The sequence below is a fragment of the Lingula anatina genome, chromosome 5, assembly GCF_051362555.1.
Source record: "Lingula anatina isolate TDL-2025a chromosome 5, LinAna3.0, whole genome shotgun sequence".
Taxonomy (NCBI): domain Eukaryota; kingdom Metazoa; phylum Brachiopoda; class Lingulata; order Lingulida; family Lingulidae; genus Lingula; species Lingula anatina.
This window is the reverse complement of record NC_141771.1, coordinates 4,975,913-4,995,424: the sequence shown is the minus strand read 5'-3', so window position 1 is coordinate 4,995,424 and position 19,512 is coordinate 4,975,913. Positions and strand designations below refer to the sequence as shown.

The 19,512-nt window shown below is 37.2% G+C and overlaps 1 protein-coding gene across 12 annotated transcripts in view; it reads right to left on the bottom strand.

The window, feature by feature from the left end:
* Positions 1–19,512, bottom strand: part of LOC106170538 (uncharacterized) — a 192,248-nt gene that overhangs the window by 49,965 nt on the left and 122,771 nt on the right. For 8 of the 12 annotated variants that reach the window (XM_087012706.1, XM_087012703.1, XM_087012702.1 and 5 more), the window contains one exon: positions 267–935. In XM_087012706.1, the coding sequence (XP_086868832.1) occupies positions 267–935 (669 nt within the window). Of the gene's footprint in view, positions 1–266; positions 936–7,919; positions 8,748–9,101; positions 9,258–13,148; positions 13,318–19,188; positions 19,451–19,512 lie in introns of those variants that run through there. The other 4 variants (XM_087012707.1, XM_087012709.1, XM_087012708.1 and 1 more) reach the window with 4 other exon arrangements.

The following is a 19,512-nucleotide window of genomic DNA, read 5'->3' as shown; positions in this document are numbered from 1 at the left end:
TTCTGCGACCATGAAACTGGCATCGTTGTAGTCGTAGAAAGGAACCTCAAGCATCTCTTCGGTTACAAAATCAATGCTCAATGATCAGCCAGTTGTCGGTACATCAACTATTTTTCTTTTACCCTCAAATGGAGCTGTGCCACAGGACGCAGAAAGGATGCCGACTGAACAACCAAGGGGACTTAACAACATTCCTCAGTCTGGTGCAGCATGTACGTGATGCTAGAAACCCTTTTACCAAATGCATTATGTGTAATAAAACTTACCTGTTGTGGACCAGGGCTCATTTTCCTCCCCATCTGTGGAGCATTTGGTGGAATACCCGTCGGCGACAGAGGTCCACCGAATTTGCTGCCATTACTTGTGTCCACTCTCAGTGGTGTGTTATAAGCCAATTTGGATTTCCCGTCTCCTCCACGTGTCCCTTCTTCCAGTAACTGGCTCATGGGAGTCATGGCTTTCACTGGAGATCTGGAGGCCATTAATGGATCTAGATTATGATTTGGACTATTTGTCCCCGGTCGTACTAGATCCGGTCGTTTGCCGACAGACTGTGCTCGCGGGCGTATTCCGTCAAGGCCACCTGTGACTTGTAGTGAAGAACTTGTAATCGGGGCCGCAACCCCCGCGGGTCCACTTTTCCTCCTTGGACGGCTCATGGCCGCTGCATCGGACTTCGACCGAGGTCGAAAGGCGTCAAAGAAAGTTTTTACTTTAGACGTCCCACTTCCACTTTCTTTCTCTTTTGGTGATCCACTGGCTGAGTTGGGGCCTGAACCGACAACCTCGCCCGATTTGTGGCGCTGTCTTATCTTATTTGGGCGAAATAGTGATTTAAGTCCACCCGATCCAGAACGAGGCCGGAACTCTTCAGAGCTTCCTGGGGGTTCCAATGCATCCTGGTCTAGAACGGGCATTGCAAACGAACTCAGGTCCTAGAATAACAAACACAAATGATTTACGATAATGTCAACAATATTCAGTTGTTGTTGAAATTATACAGTTTCAGTAAATTTTTGGGACTTTTTTTAGCTTTTCCACAGCTTATCACCAACATGTATCCTAGAAAACAAATTAAATCATTTGAATGTACTAATGTCAAAGACCAACAACTGTTAAAGGGATCACCAGTGGATTGGGATTCTTATCCTGTTTACCTATAAAACTGAGAAAATGAATAGAATATTAATCTTTTTACTGATACCCATGTTAAAGCAGTGGTTCATTTCTATTAGTTTATGCTTTCCTTTTCTAAGTTTAACTTTTTATAAACAATATTTTTTTTTAAATTGGAGAAAAAAAATTGCTTTAATTTCTGATGCCAGACTAAGCTGGGTGCAGATTAGGCGCAAGTTAACTCTCCTTTGCCAGTGCAAATATTTTCTCCAACCTGTGCTTTGACAGACTGAGTTACCAAATACAGCCTATTATATTCTGCAGCATTTATTTTGGACAACCTTCTCCACCCAACAAGATGCAAGTCAAACAAATTCTTCTGCGATAAATAAAATTTAATTCATCAAACTTTCTAGGTTGTCATGTATATACATCCAATGCCATGCAGAGAGGAATTACTAAAGGGCATTTATCGATTATATGTCAGGTCAGTCAGCATCTGATTCCACAGAATAACACAAACTGGAGCACGGGATATAAACACATACATGTAGCCTAATAATACACTGCAAACACACCCAATGTTTTCCTTTCAATAGAAACACCCTACAACCAAGTCCACAATTGTAGCCATCTTTGATAAACTAACATTTTTTTTCAACACTGCAATTGATTTAATTACACAGAGTAAAATAATACAGAAAACATTACTGAAAGCATTCAACTGCCATATAAACCATGTTTTTTGTTTACTCTTTTTGATGGTTATTTGTTTAAGGTCTAAAAATAGACACGGCGGTAGAGCAAAACAACTTGTTTTTTAATACCTGTGCAACGGTGTGAAATTAAATCATGACTATGTTTAACTCTGCACATTGGCCCACTTTGAGGCTTTTGTTCACAAAAATTAAACCTACTAAAACAGTACGTGATAAACTTTTATCATAACAACATGAGAAGAAAGTTGACTACAATACAATAGTTTTCACCTGATAAACTGAAAAAAAGTTAACAAATGTGTTGTGATCCATCAATGTCAATGTGAAGTGCTTGAAGTTCACGCTTGGTCAAATTTAAGATGGACTTTTCAGGTCACTTCCCTCATAGCTATGGAGAGAGGTTAGGGTCTGCACTGATGGTACATACAGGGGCAGATACAGAGATATTTTCTGACAGTCTTCCAAATTATCTTTGTTGATCCGTTCTCTATAACTGACCATCTTCCCACAGAAGGAAAAAAAAGTTAGTTACTCGTTCACATAAACTTGGAAATCTGACCGCCTTCTGGAAGACCCAGATAACTGCCTGAATCCGCCCCTGTAAATATATATACTTATCTTCATGCATTGACTGCTGGTGAAGCACTTAGGGGGCCTTGATACCCCTTCTGCATAAAAAAGAAGGTAACATAATACAGTGATGTATGGAGGGTTAAAACTGCCCCCCCCTCCCCCTTATAATACTGTTTGGGCCCAACATTTGGAGAAAATCATCAAGATCCCCCCCCCCCCCCCTCTTCTTCATGTTTACTACCTAATAGCACTGCATTAGTGAAACATACCAATCAATCCAAAACCAGAATTAACATTTTGATCAAATTCAGCAACATGCTCCGTATAGGTAATCACATTATTTGCAAATTGCTTGATTCTATTTGTAGAAAGGTTTGACCTTCAGAGAGAAAAACAACCTGGGAATCAGCCTGGTCCGTGATTTCTCATTTACTTGAATACACAGCAGTCGACCAAAAAAATAGCTACCATGCTGTAGAATCTATGGCTAGTGTACTAGTGTATCTGAACGAACTGACAAACAATATGTGTTCAACAACTTCTGATAATATTACACCTGGCACTGAAATTTGACATTATTATAGACCTGATGATGATGATGAACATTTTTTTTTAATTTGGAGCAGGAACAAAATCTACAGGCCTATTTGCGTTTAGTAGCAACAGAGTGAAAGATGTTATTGTCGAGCACTGAGGATGGGTTTATCTTCAGACTCAGGGTAGGGGGTAACATGTTAGGAATTTTTTTCAGCAATTCAGGAAACATTCTAAATCACTCTGTATCTATGCCCACACCCCTGTCATCTCTTTATCCCCCTTTTTTACGGCACAATTCACTAGTATGGCCTCTCTCCCAGGTATTCCATCTGGTTTCCATACTAGATGTCTAATACCACCCCCTTCCCTGCCTGACATATCTCATCAAAGTTGTCATTCTTGCACAGTTCATTATCATCCACTTAGCAATTCAGTTTTTTCCCCTCTTCATTAAAAAATGTTTATATTTTTCTGGGTTAAAAAGATGTAATAAAAGAAGTAAGGGAACCACTGAGAAGAAATATCCTGTTTTTTTATGTAGATGAGGCATTAGACCTAAATTCAATTTTTACTGGGTCAACTTGACATCGGCAAATGATATGAATCCATAGGCTAGCTGTTCAGTCTTTGTTGTTCCCTAGCGTTTCATATGAACTTCGTGGCCTTCGCCTTTGAATCTATACCACAGTTCTCAAATAATTTAACCTACATCTTACAAAAGCTTCAGCCTACAGAGTGACACACCAGTCTCTTTGTTACCTGCTGTTAAACCACTTCTCAAATACCTTGGCTTAGAATTTATATCAAAAAATATGTCTTTGTATATATGAGAACTGGATTTCATTTGCTTTTCATTTGCTTTTCAACTTCCATATTTCACGGACCAGTGGGTACTCAGATTTATATGGCGTGCAGTTTGACGTGCATTTTAGCACGTTTGTGCATGTATGTAATACGTGCAAACTGACATATACTTGGGCTGCATTTAGTGCATTCACTGCCATTTGTTGCGTGATGTTTTTCTTCCTAGGCACGATGTGTTTTTCAGCTTCTGCTATTTGATATCTTATACTGAACATGCGGATTTACCTAAGAACCAAACTCGACACCTCCCAACACTGAATAGAATGTCTATTTTTAGTCTCCAACAATTCAAATAACCACACTGCACATCAATCTTCCACAGGTAACATTAGCTGGATATTTTTTCTTTAATTTATTCCATTTTATTCTCTTATATCTTTTTATTTCAAGGCCAAGTTCCACATTAAAACCCAGAATTCAAAAAGTTTGTCTAGGACAAAAATGTTGGTCATTTAATCGCCACTTCTTGTAATAAACTGCTTATTCTTCTTAAAAAAACAACTCCATCTTCAAGCTGTGGGGTCATCTTCTTCACAAGCTCACCTTCTACGTGGATAATAAGAAATTAAAATATTGTACTGGGTCTTACATAGAAACAGAGATCATGACTGGACCTTATCACAAGGCCCTCTGCAGGTGAACTGATTTTGAGTTGGCACCGGTGTCATGCAGTGACATTCTGCACGTTCAAAATGTGATGGTCTCCATTCCAACATAAGACGCAGTACTAGATTTAATTTCTCATTATGTTAGTATGATATAACTGAGTGAATCAAAACTCCACTCTGATATCTATCTTCAACTGTAGCTGGCATGGTGGCCACCTGAGTCCTTTGTGTGTTATGTCATATCTTCATCTGAATGGTGTCCATAAAGTCTGACATGTCTGAGCACTGGAACAACACGACAGGTATCTTCTCCATCCACTAACTCCAATGAAGCAAATCCCAAGACCACTTTTCTTTTTCAATTTCACTACAGACCAGTATTAGATGGCTGCCCATAAACTTGAAAGAACATGGTCAACTCTGTATGTATTTAAGTAATTTTGTAGAGTTAAATGATGACAGTAATTGTGGTGTCTCCCCTGTCCCCTGGTGGGCAGATCAGGATTTAAAGGCAACAAACGTCTCTTCTGCAAAGGTTGCAATCATATTAAGTGTATGCCCATTATAAATATATCTCTGAAGAAACAGTAAACTTTTGGAGATGTCACTAATGGTTTAAGAAAGAGGTGTGTGTGTGTGCGCGCGTGTGTTTTTAAACTTGCCAGTCAGTCTGTTGTTACTATGCCAAAATAACTGAACTATACAAGAATGCCCTTTTTTCAGACAGGGGCACATTTGTTCATCACAGATGCAAATATTCACCTTTTCTTCTCCCATAAAGAGAAACATGCTGCTTTATATTCATTGCTCTTTTTTCTTTTCACTTAAATGATGTGTACATTCCTTTTCATACTGAGCTTACATGATGTCCCACAATTTGAGAACTTAATCTTCATTTAATTTTTTTTTTTTTTTAATGTTTATATACATTTTATCAAACCCTGGCACAATCTGAAAGGAAACGGAAGACATTAATAGTCCTAACTGCAATAACATTTATCATTTTTCTTTTAGTTGTATATATAAAACCCCTTCCTGTTTTTTTTTCTTAATTCATTTTTTAATCACAAGTAAAAGCATTGATAATACAGTAATAAAGTTACTGAGACATTCAACAGAGTGGAACAGCTGGGCGAAAACATTCTGCAATGTTATTAAGGGTATTTTTTTTCAACCTTATTTTTAACAAGAAAGATTTTGTTTATTTAACCTAAATTTTTGTCCTCCCCACCTGGGCATATTTCACACCATGTGTCAGTATTACAAAAGAACTTTAGACCAGGGCTGAACATTTTAGTCTACTTTCATTCAGGCTAAATCTTACATGCATTAGTGCACTAAAATAAAGTAAATATTGGCTCCAAACATTAACCATCTCTTTCCTTTAATATAAAGGTACAAAATTAAAATACAGAGGAATACTAGACTTTCAGTTTTAAGTTCTTTTCTGGTTACGAGGTTCTTGCTGTAACAGTCCATATCCCCCCAATGCCCCCCCCCCCAGTTACTTAGTACAACATCACTGACCTTTCTCAAGTCACATAAAATATCGCATGCCCAGTAATGCTACTCAGCGTAACAAGCTCGAACAAAAAATATTACTTCATAGCTAATCCTTAAGCTTTTAAATGTCATTGTATAACATTGTTTACGCTGGAGCCATTTCAATAGAATGGAGGCAATCGATTCAGCATTGATTGGGCAATCAAGAGAATGTAGAAAGGGTTCTCTATGAAAACTGCTGTGCAAACGCCCACGATACCATATCAAGGAAAGGCAACTGATCGGCTGCCCACTGCCTGATGAACTTATTAGTTCAATCAAAAATTAAGGTAATTTTCAGTAACAAATCCAATATCTGCCGCCTCAATATATTATTATCTATTTTTAAGATCTATCTTGCATTATGTTGGCTGAATGTTGAATTAAGAAACATTAAAATAGCAATGAACATTTTTCCACAGCTTCCTTCTCAAAACCAAGTCCCAATGAATGTATGTCTACAACAACAACACGACACAGACATATCCTTTCCTGATATGTCCTTAACACACATCTTTGTAGACTTTATGGGAACAGTTATCCAACTAAATTCTGGCTGACATTTCAGTGCAAAATTGGGATGGGGACGGGACATAAGTTACGTAGTGGAGAAAGGTACGTGCATGTGCTTGTATCTGGTACTGATCTTTGATATCAGAATTATTAATCTTGGACAACAGTGCCTCAAGAAGAAAATATAGGGCTTTTAAGTACAGAGAGAGAGAGAGACACAGAGAGAGAGAGAGAGAGAGAGAGCGAGAGAGAGAGAGAGATTCATGAACTTTTCCTGGATTAACAAGCTCAGCTTTCTAAAGCCAGTGATAATGACAGGAGAATAAATAGCCTAGCAGCACATACATACATACACATGGATGGTGGACAAGTCCATTCGCATATTGTCACAACATGATGGAACCCTGTTTCACTGAAATTTTCAGTGATGAAATGTGGACCTTAGTGCAGAGAATTATTTACCAACTGTCTGGTTGTTATCTTGGTTTTCCCCTGTGCTACACTGATGTAGACATGACATGTTTACAGTGACATTTCATGGTTTGTATTCCATGTCTAGTTATCCCTTTTTTTAAATTAGAATTTTTCATACGTGGAATGTTTTTCCATATGTTTCCCATCTTGAAAACACATGAAGCTTAATGCATCTTGTATGGTATATTGTTTTTGCTTGTCTCACTCATGACTGAATTCTTATCTGTATACCATTTCACATTGCTTCCAAGATCAAGCTTAAAACAGAACAGCATATGGGCTCATTATTATTTCTTTCAGGTTAAAATCATCATTCTTTAGAATAGACTTAATGAAAGGAACAACAAATGCAAATTTATCTATTAATAGCCGAACGACACTAAAATTGTACAATGTGATAGTCTTAATGGAATTTTTCAGTATTGTTGATAAAAGGCGTGGCATATCTCTATCGTATCTTATCTGTTTTTTAAATACAAAACCATTTTTGACCTTATTTCATAACATGACAACACTTGAGAAGAAGAAATTGTTGACTCCCATGTCTCCACAGCCTGCACACACACTTGACATATTTCACACATTATCAATTATCTAAGTTTGAATAGTGCTAAATATCCTGACCCCTTCAACGTTTATCTTTTTTTTCTTCAGGAAGTACATTACGGTTTGATTACAGCAAAAATGAGATTAAACAAAGTGAGATAATGTTAATATGTACAAACATAAACACAAAAGCATGAATACTGGTCTGCTAATTGGTCAAAAATAAATAAATATAAAAAAAAATTAAATAAATAAAATAAAAACCCAGAAATATAAAGGAAATTATATTAAAAGCTACCTGTCTTTTTTGCTCTTTTTCTCAGTTGACAAAAGGCTCTAATCCTTATAACAATCGGACCCGTCAATCAAATATTTAAAAATAAAAAATAATAAAAAGAAAGTCCTATATTTTATCTCTATATCTCACCAATCTGTGTTTGTTTCGACCAAACTCCGTATTTTCAGGTACAGACTCCAGCACAGCGGGGAGAGAGATCCTGCGCTGTCTTCGTGCCGGCCAAGTCATGATGACGATGTGTTTGTGATTTTTTTTCTCTTCAAAGACAAACTAGAGTAGCTCTTTCTCCTCAATTTTTGTTCAGTTCTCTCACTGAGCGAGGAAGAAACAGCCGTGGCATAATTAATCCAGACAGATCTTGAAGTGTTGTCAAAATCACTGCGAAGCTCTTCTCAAGTGTTTTATGTCAAGGACACATGATAATCTATGCTGTAAATTCCATCCCCCGATCACAACTGACAATTAAATTAGCTAGCCTTTCTCAATCTCGGCTCCATGCATGTTATGCCAGATTGTTTTCCAGAGAAAATATGGAGTCACTGAGATCAAAAAGCCTCTTGGTATTTTTCACCTGCAAGTGCATGCAACTGAGTGATCGAATGTGATCGGCGTCACACGCCCACGGACACTGACAGAATGAAGTCAGCCCGATGCAACCTCTCAAGAAAGATCGTTCTCTCTGCTTGTGATTATCATGGCGACTTACGACTCGTAGGTAAAAGTGCAATCAACCCCGTTCGTGAGCTAGAGCCTCACACTCCGCACATGGCAGTTGTTTTCAATAGCCTTCCATCCTTGACTGTGTGAGCAACTCGGTACTGGTTTGTTTTTACACAAGGGAGACTAAACTTGACTCGACGAAACTGGGCCAATGTTGGACTGAATGCCTAAAGCCCCGTTTTTCTCGCTTGAGCTAAAGCAAACACGTGCAAACAAGGCCGCGCTTTGTTGACTCTGTTTATACACATCTCAAACATTTGTCAAACCCTGACCTGAATAAGAAAAGTCCCTTGCAAATCATCAACCAATCGGGGCCAATGTATAGGCGCATTGAAATAAAAGATCCATTCAAAAAATACACAAACTTTGTAAAAATACAACAGGGGCCTATCTGGCAGCCGGCCAGGGGTGGCTTTTGAGCGCGCTACATACCACGCGACCCGTGCCATTCATAAGCTAACCAGACATGTGTGCCGCCTCTCCTCTCATAATTAGACGGGATAAACAGCTTGGATTCTTAATGAGGCATTGTCAAGCGTAACTTAGCTCCCTCGGGGCTAAATCATCTGTTCAAAGTATCAAAATACTAACCTTTTTGCCTGGCCATGTTGCTGTGTTGACCTGACCTAGATATGCAAATGAAGTAATCAATATCACTCACGTGACATTGTTTTGCAGACTGCACCGACCATGTGCGCTTTGTTGACAACCGCTCGAGTCGACGAGCTGCATCGACTTTTGCAAAGTCCTTTTCCAAGGTGCTTGCAAGGGCCTAGATATCTCATGTTTTGAAACGCAAGTTCCAGTTTAGACCACCAAACAACGACATCCGCGACATCCAGGCAACAGAATTCAAGATCAAACACCTTTTCCATGAAATATTGATTTATGATGCATCTTACAAAATTATCTCTGACAACATTTTCCCCTAAGATCGATGTTTACAAAAAGGGAGCTCCTTTCATTATCTCCCGATTCTCCTTTGATCTTTTACACGGCCAATTAAATACTAATTGTGTTCTGACAGGCGACTTAACAGTCTGCGGAGAACATTGTACTGTGATGCTATCAGATTGGAAATCATAAGTACAGGGACATGCAGCAGGCTTGTGCGGGGGGGGGGGGGGGGGGGGGGGTCGTGAAAAGAGGCATCCTAATTGGACTAAAAATAAATCCCTTGATAAATTAATTAATGAAATTGATTAAGTTTCACATAGTGTGTGTGAATGCAGCATTAATTCACAGCAAATAAAGGTGTCAAGCACTTTTGATAAATGGATGTTTGGATGGTAGTACATGTAGAATGACCCAGGTTTTTAACCACAATTCACATAATAGCAGCTGGTTTAATACTGGTACAATGTGGTCAACCCTAACTGTAACAGCACAGATAACCTAGCATATTAAACTAGCCCACTTTCCAGCCAATGAGAGAGTGAGCTGATCTTAATGTGATCTATCTGCTGCCCTGGACACAGTGCTGGACACAGTGCTGGACATTGTGTTGGTCAAGAGGTCAAGGTCAAGAGGTCAATACCTTGCCCCATGGCAACCTAGCCACCTGTTGCCCCTGGCTAAGCATTTAATATGGTATTAGTGGTAAATGAGGGATGGAGCTGGTCCCAGGAGATGCTTTAAGTAGAAATTGCTGCAATATTCTAGCAGATACAAAGTGACAAGGAAACTTTCCAGCACAGGCATTTTTTTCCTTCTTCACTGTAACCACTGTACAGATATGAGGTAGTTGTATATGCACAAACGGACATTTTCAAAAGGAAAAAAAAAAAAAAAAAGAAAAAAAAATCCCATCCCCAAGGCAGTGGCAAAGCTCCAAATAACCTTTTTCCAGATTTCTACTGAGCTGTCATTTGAGATACCTTTTGAAAATTTGTTTTATACAAATGTGAAAGCTTTTGATGAAACCTGAATGTAAACTAGATTTTGAAAATAAACACTGTAGCTAGCAGTATTCAAATTTGTACATCTGATTTTTTTTTTTTTTTTTTTTGTCAGTTAAACATTGTGACATTACCTAACGCCTCTCTCTCTCTCTCTCTTGGCTTTTCAATTAATAATAATAACAAGAAATATTCTTTTAAAAATGCAGAGGTATTTGTTTTTCATCTATTACCACATACTTAAGCAAATCTACAATGTTGATTTCAGTAAATTAGCAGGTATTAGCAGCTCAATGATTCTTAATTAGCAGGTCTGATAGGTGAAATAGCAAATTATTTAGCAAGTTTGTATATTGTGGACTGATAATCAAATGTCCTTAAACAGATACACACGCGTCGTGGATATAAAACTACCCTTCAAAATGATGCATCCTATACATATCTACATAGAAATACTTAACATAATATATATCAAGAAGCATTTGCAAAATTGAAATTCAAGGGATAAATCCAATAGCATTACTAGTACACACATACTTTTTGAATAACTCATAAATCAAATTTGCCCCTCTCCCCCCTTCCCTTTTTCCTCATATAAAAGTAATTAAGATAAAAATAAATGTTAGGATCACAGGGTACAAATAATCTGCAGACCATGACTATCAATACTTGTAAGAGAAGGATCCTGATATTATGCAAGGTCGTGTTAAACAAAGGCTGCCTTCCCCTCATCAATGTCGAAGCATGTTCCCTGCGGGGCCTGAGTGTGACATTAATGGCTGTTTTCAGGACCTCCTTGCATAAATCTGCAAGTTTTATTATTTCATCATCCTGTGCTGTTAAAACTGCACTCGGAAAGTGTGGGAACTTGTTACTGCGTGTCCTGGAGATACCTTCACTGCCTTTTATTATAGCAGAAGATGGAATATATTGATTGAGATAGCATTTTATGAAATGGATAACACTCATTTATTTTCTCAGTCTGATCAAAAAAGAATACCAGTGTTATGAAACGAGGGTCATAATTGACGTTGGCTGTCTGGGGACTTTTCTTTTTTCTTTTTTCTTTCTTTTTCTTTCATGTGTACATTTTTTCATTGTTTTAATGTCAATATTTTGACAAATTAAAGTCAGCTGTCTAGGGGCCTCGTGCCAACTAATTTTTCATTGGAAAGTTTGGTCATTGTGAATCAAGGGAGAGAAACATGGTAACTGTATGAGACCTTGGATACAGTGAATTAAAAAAAAATTAAATACTGGGTAACACAGAGCTAGGATGGGGGGGGGGGGGTAATAAAATACAAAAACTGCCAATACCCTCAATGTGTTAACTGAAATATTATGACTACTTAGGCAAAATAATTTTATTTCAACTCTCAACTTTTATAAACTTGGCCTTGATTCAATTTAACCTACTTCATGTTCCATTTTTATTATTTCTCTGGCACAAATCTCCGTTTTTTCTCATTTTTAGATCAAAGTTTTCTTCAGGAGTATGGGACTGTTGCCAGTAACTGACAATCAAAAGTGCAGCTGCTTTTTACTTTTCTGGCAAAAGAGAGAGAGAGAGAGAGAGAAAAAAAGTATGTATATGTATTTAACATGTCAAACAAAATGTTCACTAAATTAATGTGACTCTCTGTTTTTGACACAGTTAGTCTCAATAAATAATGTTTCCTTTGACTATTTTCATTTCAAATTTGGAATCATTTTGTATCATACACATATGCAGACTTATATATCCAAACTAATAAACATGTATTTCATTTCCTGTGTAGTATGTTTTGTGCTAAGCCAATGTCTATATATATGCACTTCAAGTTGCCAGATTTGGGGGGGGGGGGGAGAGATGGGAGAAGAAATGGTCTATAAACTTTGCATTGAAAATACCGTAATAAGAAAAAAAATTAATTTTATCAACCAGATTATTCAAATCAGTCACCACAACAAACACACGGACTTAAACCAAATTTTCTCTGCAATCACTAATGCTCTGAAATCTTTGCGTGTACAGCTCACCTGCATGATTTTGTTAACTCATTGAGTACTCATAAATAAGTCACCAAAATGAAATTATGTACATGTAGTTATCACTGTTTTGTTTCGTCCATCTGCTGGTCACATAGATAGTGATTGTTTTATTATGTGCCTTGATTTTTTTTTTTTTTCACACTACATATTGCACACACACAATCACACAAACACACACAAAAATTTAAATAACAAATACCAATGGCTGTGTTCACATCTGAACTAGATAAGATCAATGAGGACTAAGTTATATTAATAGAGGGCATGTTTACACCTCTTCCATGTGTTGATCAGCCCACAGGGCACAGGCTGCACAGTTTCACTGTAAGTTGAAAACAATGCCATCTGCTATAACTATCTGTGTGTGTTTGAAATATAAATGATTTAAATGATAAGAAAAATTGAATTGATTTTAAAACAAAATCTAACTAATAAAGTTGTTAGCTAATTAATGCATCATGGAAAAAAAGTCGTCCTATAAGTCATCAGATGGCATCAAGTCGACCCAAGTTAATCCCTGTGGGAACTGGCTCTACAAACTTTGCAAAGAAGTTGATAATTTACGTGATGACACCTCTCCGTGTTAGTCACGTGTAATGAGCACAATGTGTTTACAGCCTGCCTCCCTTGTAAACATCTTCCTACTCATCAAAATACCACCTGCTTCCCCTACGAACACCACACGCAAACAGTACACATTTTACTCTACCTAATGCCTTCCCGCCTGCGAACCCTTCCGCTGCCGCCATGATGTTGTTTCAGCTTACAAGCACCAAAGAACAGCCAGCCCAAACTACTACTAGTAGGTTAATCTTTTGGTATATATTTGCTGGAAGCATTACAAGGCCCAGACCATCTCAGTTCACTGTTACTGCCATTATAAAATAGCAAAAGAGTCAACAAGAAAGAGTCCCGGCTGATATTCCTAGTGCCTGGATATTTCCTTAGGAGTACATCAAAATAGGATGGGCTGAAACAGGATTTGTTAAAACTGGAACAGTCGGGGAATAAATTTCGAGGGGTGGAGGGAGTGGTTTGAACAGATGTAGGGCATCAATTTCAAGTTGACTGTAATGTATTTGTGGAACTTCCTAGCAAATTGAAAGATGCACGTGAGGTATGTAGTGACAAGGTTACCTCTGTGGGACACTTGTTGACAAACACACGCCTGACAAAAACTGTGTGACAGGCAGCCCGCAGCTTATCAATCTTTGTGACTCTGAATTTTTAAAAATGTACATTTTTTTTCTTAAAAATAAATGATAATTCCATCAAAAGTATGCCAACAACACAGTGAATTATCATAAAATGAATAAAAATACTGTATAAAAATGTGAAATAAACTTTTATACCTGCCACACATTGCTTCACAAGCCAAAAATATCCACTTGACACTTTCCTCTACACTAATACCATACCCTTGCCATTTCAAGTAACTTGGGCATAGTATTAGTGTAGAGGTAAGTTTTAAATTATCTCTGAAGCTCTGGGTGACAATATCACTATGAAGTGCCAGAATTGAATCAGAAAACTATATAGATCAATTATTTTTTCATGCAAGGACAAATGGACGATAAAAATGGTTTATATAATCTATACACAGTGTAACTGTTTGCCTCAAACAACATCAAACTAATCAGAGCCTGTTGATGCGTTGCTGAATTAAAACCAGAACAAATATCGCAGCATCAAAAAAGTTACCAGAAATAACTTTTAATAGAACATACATAGTGCTTTTCATAAATAAAACATGCTCTGTTGTTAGTAACATTGTATTGATGAAAAAACTATTTCAAATACCATGCAGGTTAATGTTTTTATTCATTAGTCTAGATCATCTTCATGGAAATGAGTCATTATTTTCAAAATATGAAAAAAAAAAAATCATTCCAGAGATAATAAAACAAAAACAAAACAAATGCACATACCATGAATCAGACATCTAATATTAATATTTTAAAATCTGAATGTGGTGAGAAACTGCCTGACAGACTAATAACCCCTTCATAAAGAATATAATCCATGACCAACTCCCGCAATATTTATGTAGGTAAAAAAAAAAAAAAAAACTAAGGCCTTGACCTCCTTCATCCTTAGGTTAATTGTGTTTGGATTGCACTCTAGAGACTCGAATAAATCCCCAATCTTGAGTGACATATCTTAGATCAAACCAGGCAATCAACTATTGGTAGAAATAAATGGTGCTTTTGTGTGTTGATACAATATATACGATTATACACTAGCATGGATGAATGAATCTACAGCACACGGCATGCATGGACAACCCTGGCAGTAGATCACAAAGCTCAGGTATGTGTGTGCCTCTTATAGCCATCAGGGGAGGCCAAAATAGTTCATAAAATCACACGGTTTACAGTGCACATTACAGCCTTCTTAGCAGTCACTGACCTCCATGTTCACTGCTATAATCGATTCTGAAACTGTTATTTTCAGTGTGTGACATTTCATTTACCTATATTGCAACATTTTCTTTTCTAAACATGTACTCCTTCTTCTGTTTTAATTTTCACACTGATCATGGATTTAACCAATTAAGGAACAACACGCACCTGTGCCTGTGTGTGCATTTGTTTTTGTTTCATTATGGAACAGCACAGAGATTTAATAAATTATATCACATGTTTTTAACATCAATTTTTGCTAGCAGAAAAGCATGACATTTGCAAGGAGAAGCTCTAAAAGCTAAGGAACTGCTTCTGAACTATGAGAGTGCACATTATCCATCCCTAAGCCTCTAATTCCAATTTTACGGAATAAAGCAGCTGACATTCTGGTGATAAATTGTATAAATGCTTACACTGCTTCATCTGATGCAATGCAGTATGTTCACTAAGGCATGACTTCATAATATGTAGGAATGCATGAAAGTATATAGTGGTATATGTAGTACACATTGCGTTAGTTGTGACCTGACACAATCCTACACAACCGTCACAATACCAGCACCTCCTGATCATCTACCACATCAATGATTTACTATAATTTTTTACTAAAAACAAGACTGCAATTTCCCATTTACTACTATTCATTATACTAATTTCAAGTGAAGTGAATAAAATAGTAAACCATTAAATGGATGTAAGATTATAAAATTATATCAACTGCAGCCTTGTTTCTTTTTTTAAATAAGGTAGGTTTTCATCATCATCATCATCATCATTTTTATGAACATTCATCATAAATTTTGTTATAACCATTTTCACTAGCAATATGATAATTCATTTTATTTTCATTTGCTTAACTAATCCACTTTACTCCTTAACACCCCCATGTTTAAGCTTGATGTAGATGCTCACATACATGACCCCCCCCCCCCCCCCACACACACACACACACACACTCAGCATCTATTACAGAGAAGGCAATACACTACAAGGAAATAAGAGAGACTAATTACCATAATTATGAGTCTGCCTTAATTAATTGTTGATTCAGCCTATGAATTGATCATTTCTATGCCCTGGTCACCCTAGCAGCCCATAAAAGAACCTTTTAGTCTGAATCAATACAGACCATTCCATAGATGAAATCTATAGATTATGAAAAAAAAAAAAAACAAATCATTTTCACCAGTCCAATCAGACTATTAACTTGAGAAAGTCCCACATTTCTATCAAGTCCAACACCTTAGCCTGTAAGTCAATTACCATGGACTGTAGACAGTTTCCTTGCTAAGAGTTCTCCATTAAGCTGTCTGGCAGCTCTTAAGAGTGTGAACTATCAATACAAAGTTGATACTTCCACCAAAACAACCGCAGAACAACAACCTGTGGATGCCAAGAGGAAACCCACCAATCTGATTAGAACTGGTTGTTTCCGTACAAAGCAAGTTCAGAATACAACAAGCACCTCATTTATTCACGACTACTGTATGTATGTTTACTAATAAGTTGTTTATAGACCACAGATCTCATGTAATATAATCCTTTATTGTAAGTTATGCCACTAAGAGAATTATACCATTTCTGGCAAGCAAAATTTTTGAAAAATAAAAAGAGACTTTCGTTATTATATTTTACATTTACTTTGCTGAATAGAGTAGGTTGTTAGCATTTGGCCAATGTATGTGCATCACGTGTAATAGAGTGTACATGGGTGAAAGTTGTAAAAACTGCCAATCCCGAAAAACGTAGCTTGCAATTTCTCATTCAATGAATATACACCATAAGAAAAACAACAATCAAAATGAAGACTGAAAATCCTGAAATCAGGCATAGTCATGAAAACTTTCACCCATGCATGTAGCTTTGGCTGTCTTTTGTGTGAGATACTGCTGGAGTTATCTCTGCATGAATCTGAAAACCTTCATCACTTTAAATGTTACCGTGTGCCTACTGGGAACAGTACAGCTAACTGTCTGGAGATCAATACCTATTAACAGACAAATTGATGGTTGATTGGGAAATTATAGCTCTCCTGTTGACCCGTCATTTCACAGAAAAAAACAGACAAATGACCCCAGTGATGAGGGGCCGCTACAGGTAGATTGTTCTCTGAAAGAGTTCTCTTTCTCAATCTAGTGCTCAGGACCTGATTTATGTATTTTAGTTCCTAGATTTAATTAAGAAATGGTAGATGAGGGAGGCAATTTACCTTTTAAATTACGACACTTTGGCTAAAGAGGGATAAAAAACACTGACCATCATGGGTGATTGAATAGTTAAAAGAGTCCCCTAATCATATTAAATTTGCACAAGGAAAATACAGGTAAAAATTCCAAATTTATTGGTAATTGGTCATCAGATCTGCACTGAAGACGTTGTGTACTTGGTCAGTCATTTGACTGACAATACCTGCTTGGATTTCAGGAAGTCTTTAACGACATGTGTTGAATATTTACGAACAAAGACTTCAGACTACGGACGCCAGCTCCATCATCAGAGACGCTCCACTGCACAAATGTTCTATCGATTTTTAATTCTAAGAATAAAATATCTGGGGGTTCATTAATGAATTGATAGCTCTCATAAAACTGGGGCTGTAAACTGATGTGGTATGGTACATTAACACAGACTTGTATAAGAAAAACATTAAGAAACATACAGACTGCACTATGGCCAATTTATTCCTTAAATATATAGATGTGAATTACTACTGAAAATATCGATTGGGAATTCTAGTCACGCTGGCATCAATTCCCATATTTGCAACTTTTTCAGAATTGAAATTCCCAATATAATCTGCAGGTTATTATATACAGATGCCATGAGCTGTTTTCTGAATATTATAAGCACTGCATCATTTAAAAAGATAGGGGTAGGCTATACAAACAACCCACAATTATAATATGATATTGAGGCATGGAGATGTATAAAATATATATTAATTGATATAGGAACTGGCCAAGAAGAGTCATAGTTGTAGGTCTCTGTTGTAGTGCTTGAGAGATGACTTCAAGCAGACAAACCATGTCTTTAACTCACCAAAAGGTCAGCAACAAGCATACAGCATATTCATAACTAATTGGGATAATTAAAATCAGAGGCTGTATTTTTAACCCCCCCCCCCCTTGCCCCGCCACCATATCTGACAAACAAGAGGTTTGAAATTCGGCTCCAGTACAGTGCAGTAGTACTGGTAACACAGTCAGTGATTTATTGCTCTTTGTCTTCAACTCTAACAAATGGCAGCATGGTGTGATCAGTTACTGATACTACAGCAGGGACAGTATGATCTTGTTCATCCAGGTTATACAAAATGGAAGTGATCAATATACTGTCAAAGCTAATGTCTGATATATTGTTAAATTTGTTTTATCTTTTTTTATAAGATACAAGTGAAGGTTTAAGTGCCTAATGAGATCAGATATATTGGTATAGATAGTATATGAATATGAAATGAGAGAATGAATGAATGAATGAATGAATAGATAGTTGGATAAAAAAGAAAAAGAGACAAACAACAAATGGTTAATTATTTAATGCAAGGATAAATATAATACGGGTGGATAGATAGATAACTATGAATGAAGGAATTAAATAATAATGCCGATATACTATGTAATTATAACATTGTATGGAAAGATTTTTTTTTTCGTAAATAATAAATACAGCCCAACATTCTCTCCATCCCAGCCAGCATAAAACAGCTCATAATCCAGCAGTATATCCTAAACCAGTTTCATGCCAAAAATTTATCAATATTTCTGTGTTCACCATGTGGAGGCTGTGCTGGCACAGAGTGTACATGTGACTTGTGGTTAATGTAATATGGGGACGACAGAGACAGGTGACGGAGAATAAAAACTTCAAAAATATATACTCGTTTATAAAATTAAAGTTTTATAACGAGGCAGAGAATTAAACTCCCATAGTACACACACTCACACACATATATCCAATAGAGTATGTAGTCATTCATAAAAAGACAGTGGTACATGCCATATATACATACGGTTTATGTGTACAGTAAGCTGATAGATTCACTAGGACGGAAGATGGCAATATGCATTATAAACTCCTTGCAACCCCCCCCCCCCCCCTTCTTTATTACTGATGTATGAACACTGAATCGTCAAACCCATCCCAGAATCATGAATCAAACAAAAATAGGGCACAACAGTATACCAGGTAAAACCAAATTAAGTCTTATTACTGCCCCTCCCCCCCCCCCCCCCCAAACTCCTGGTGCTGCAGTTCACTAGCTCTCTCTCTCTCTCTCTCTATACATGTACACACACACACTACCAGACGCCAGCAGACCAAGCACCTGCTGGTCCATCTACAAACCTTTCCTCTGTGTCCAAGATGGGGTCTCCAATGTCTTCCTTCCTCCATTCTTCTCTCTATTGTACATATATCTATATCCTTCACCCTATTCCCTCAATTGCTCAATAAGAAACCTCTTCAGCAGAAGTCTCGTCTCAGCTATATTTTCCCAAATGCAAAAGTCAGTCTTACAGCCTGTTATACTATCGAGCCTGTTTTGATAAAGTCATATGTCTATTTATTTGCTTTCTTCAAGTGAATACAAGCACCCTTGCACGCATAAACCAAGTCTATATTGACAGTAGGCATAGGTCGTACTTGTAGCTGCTTAGACCTCACAGCCTG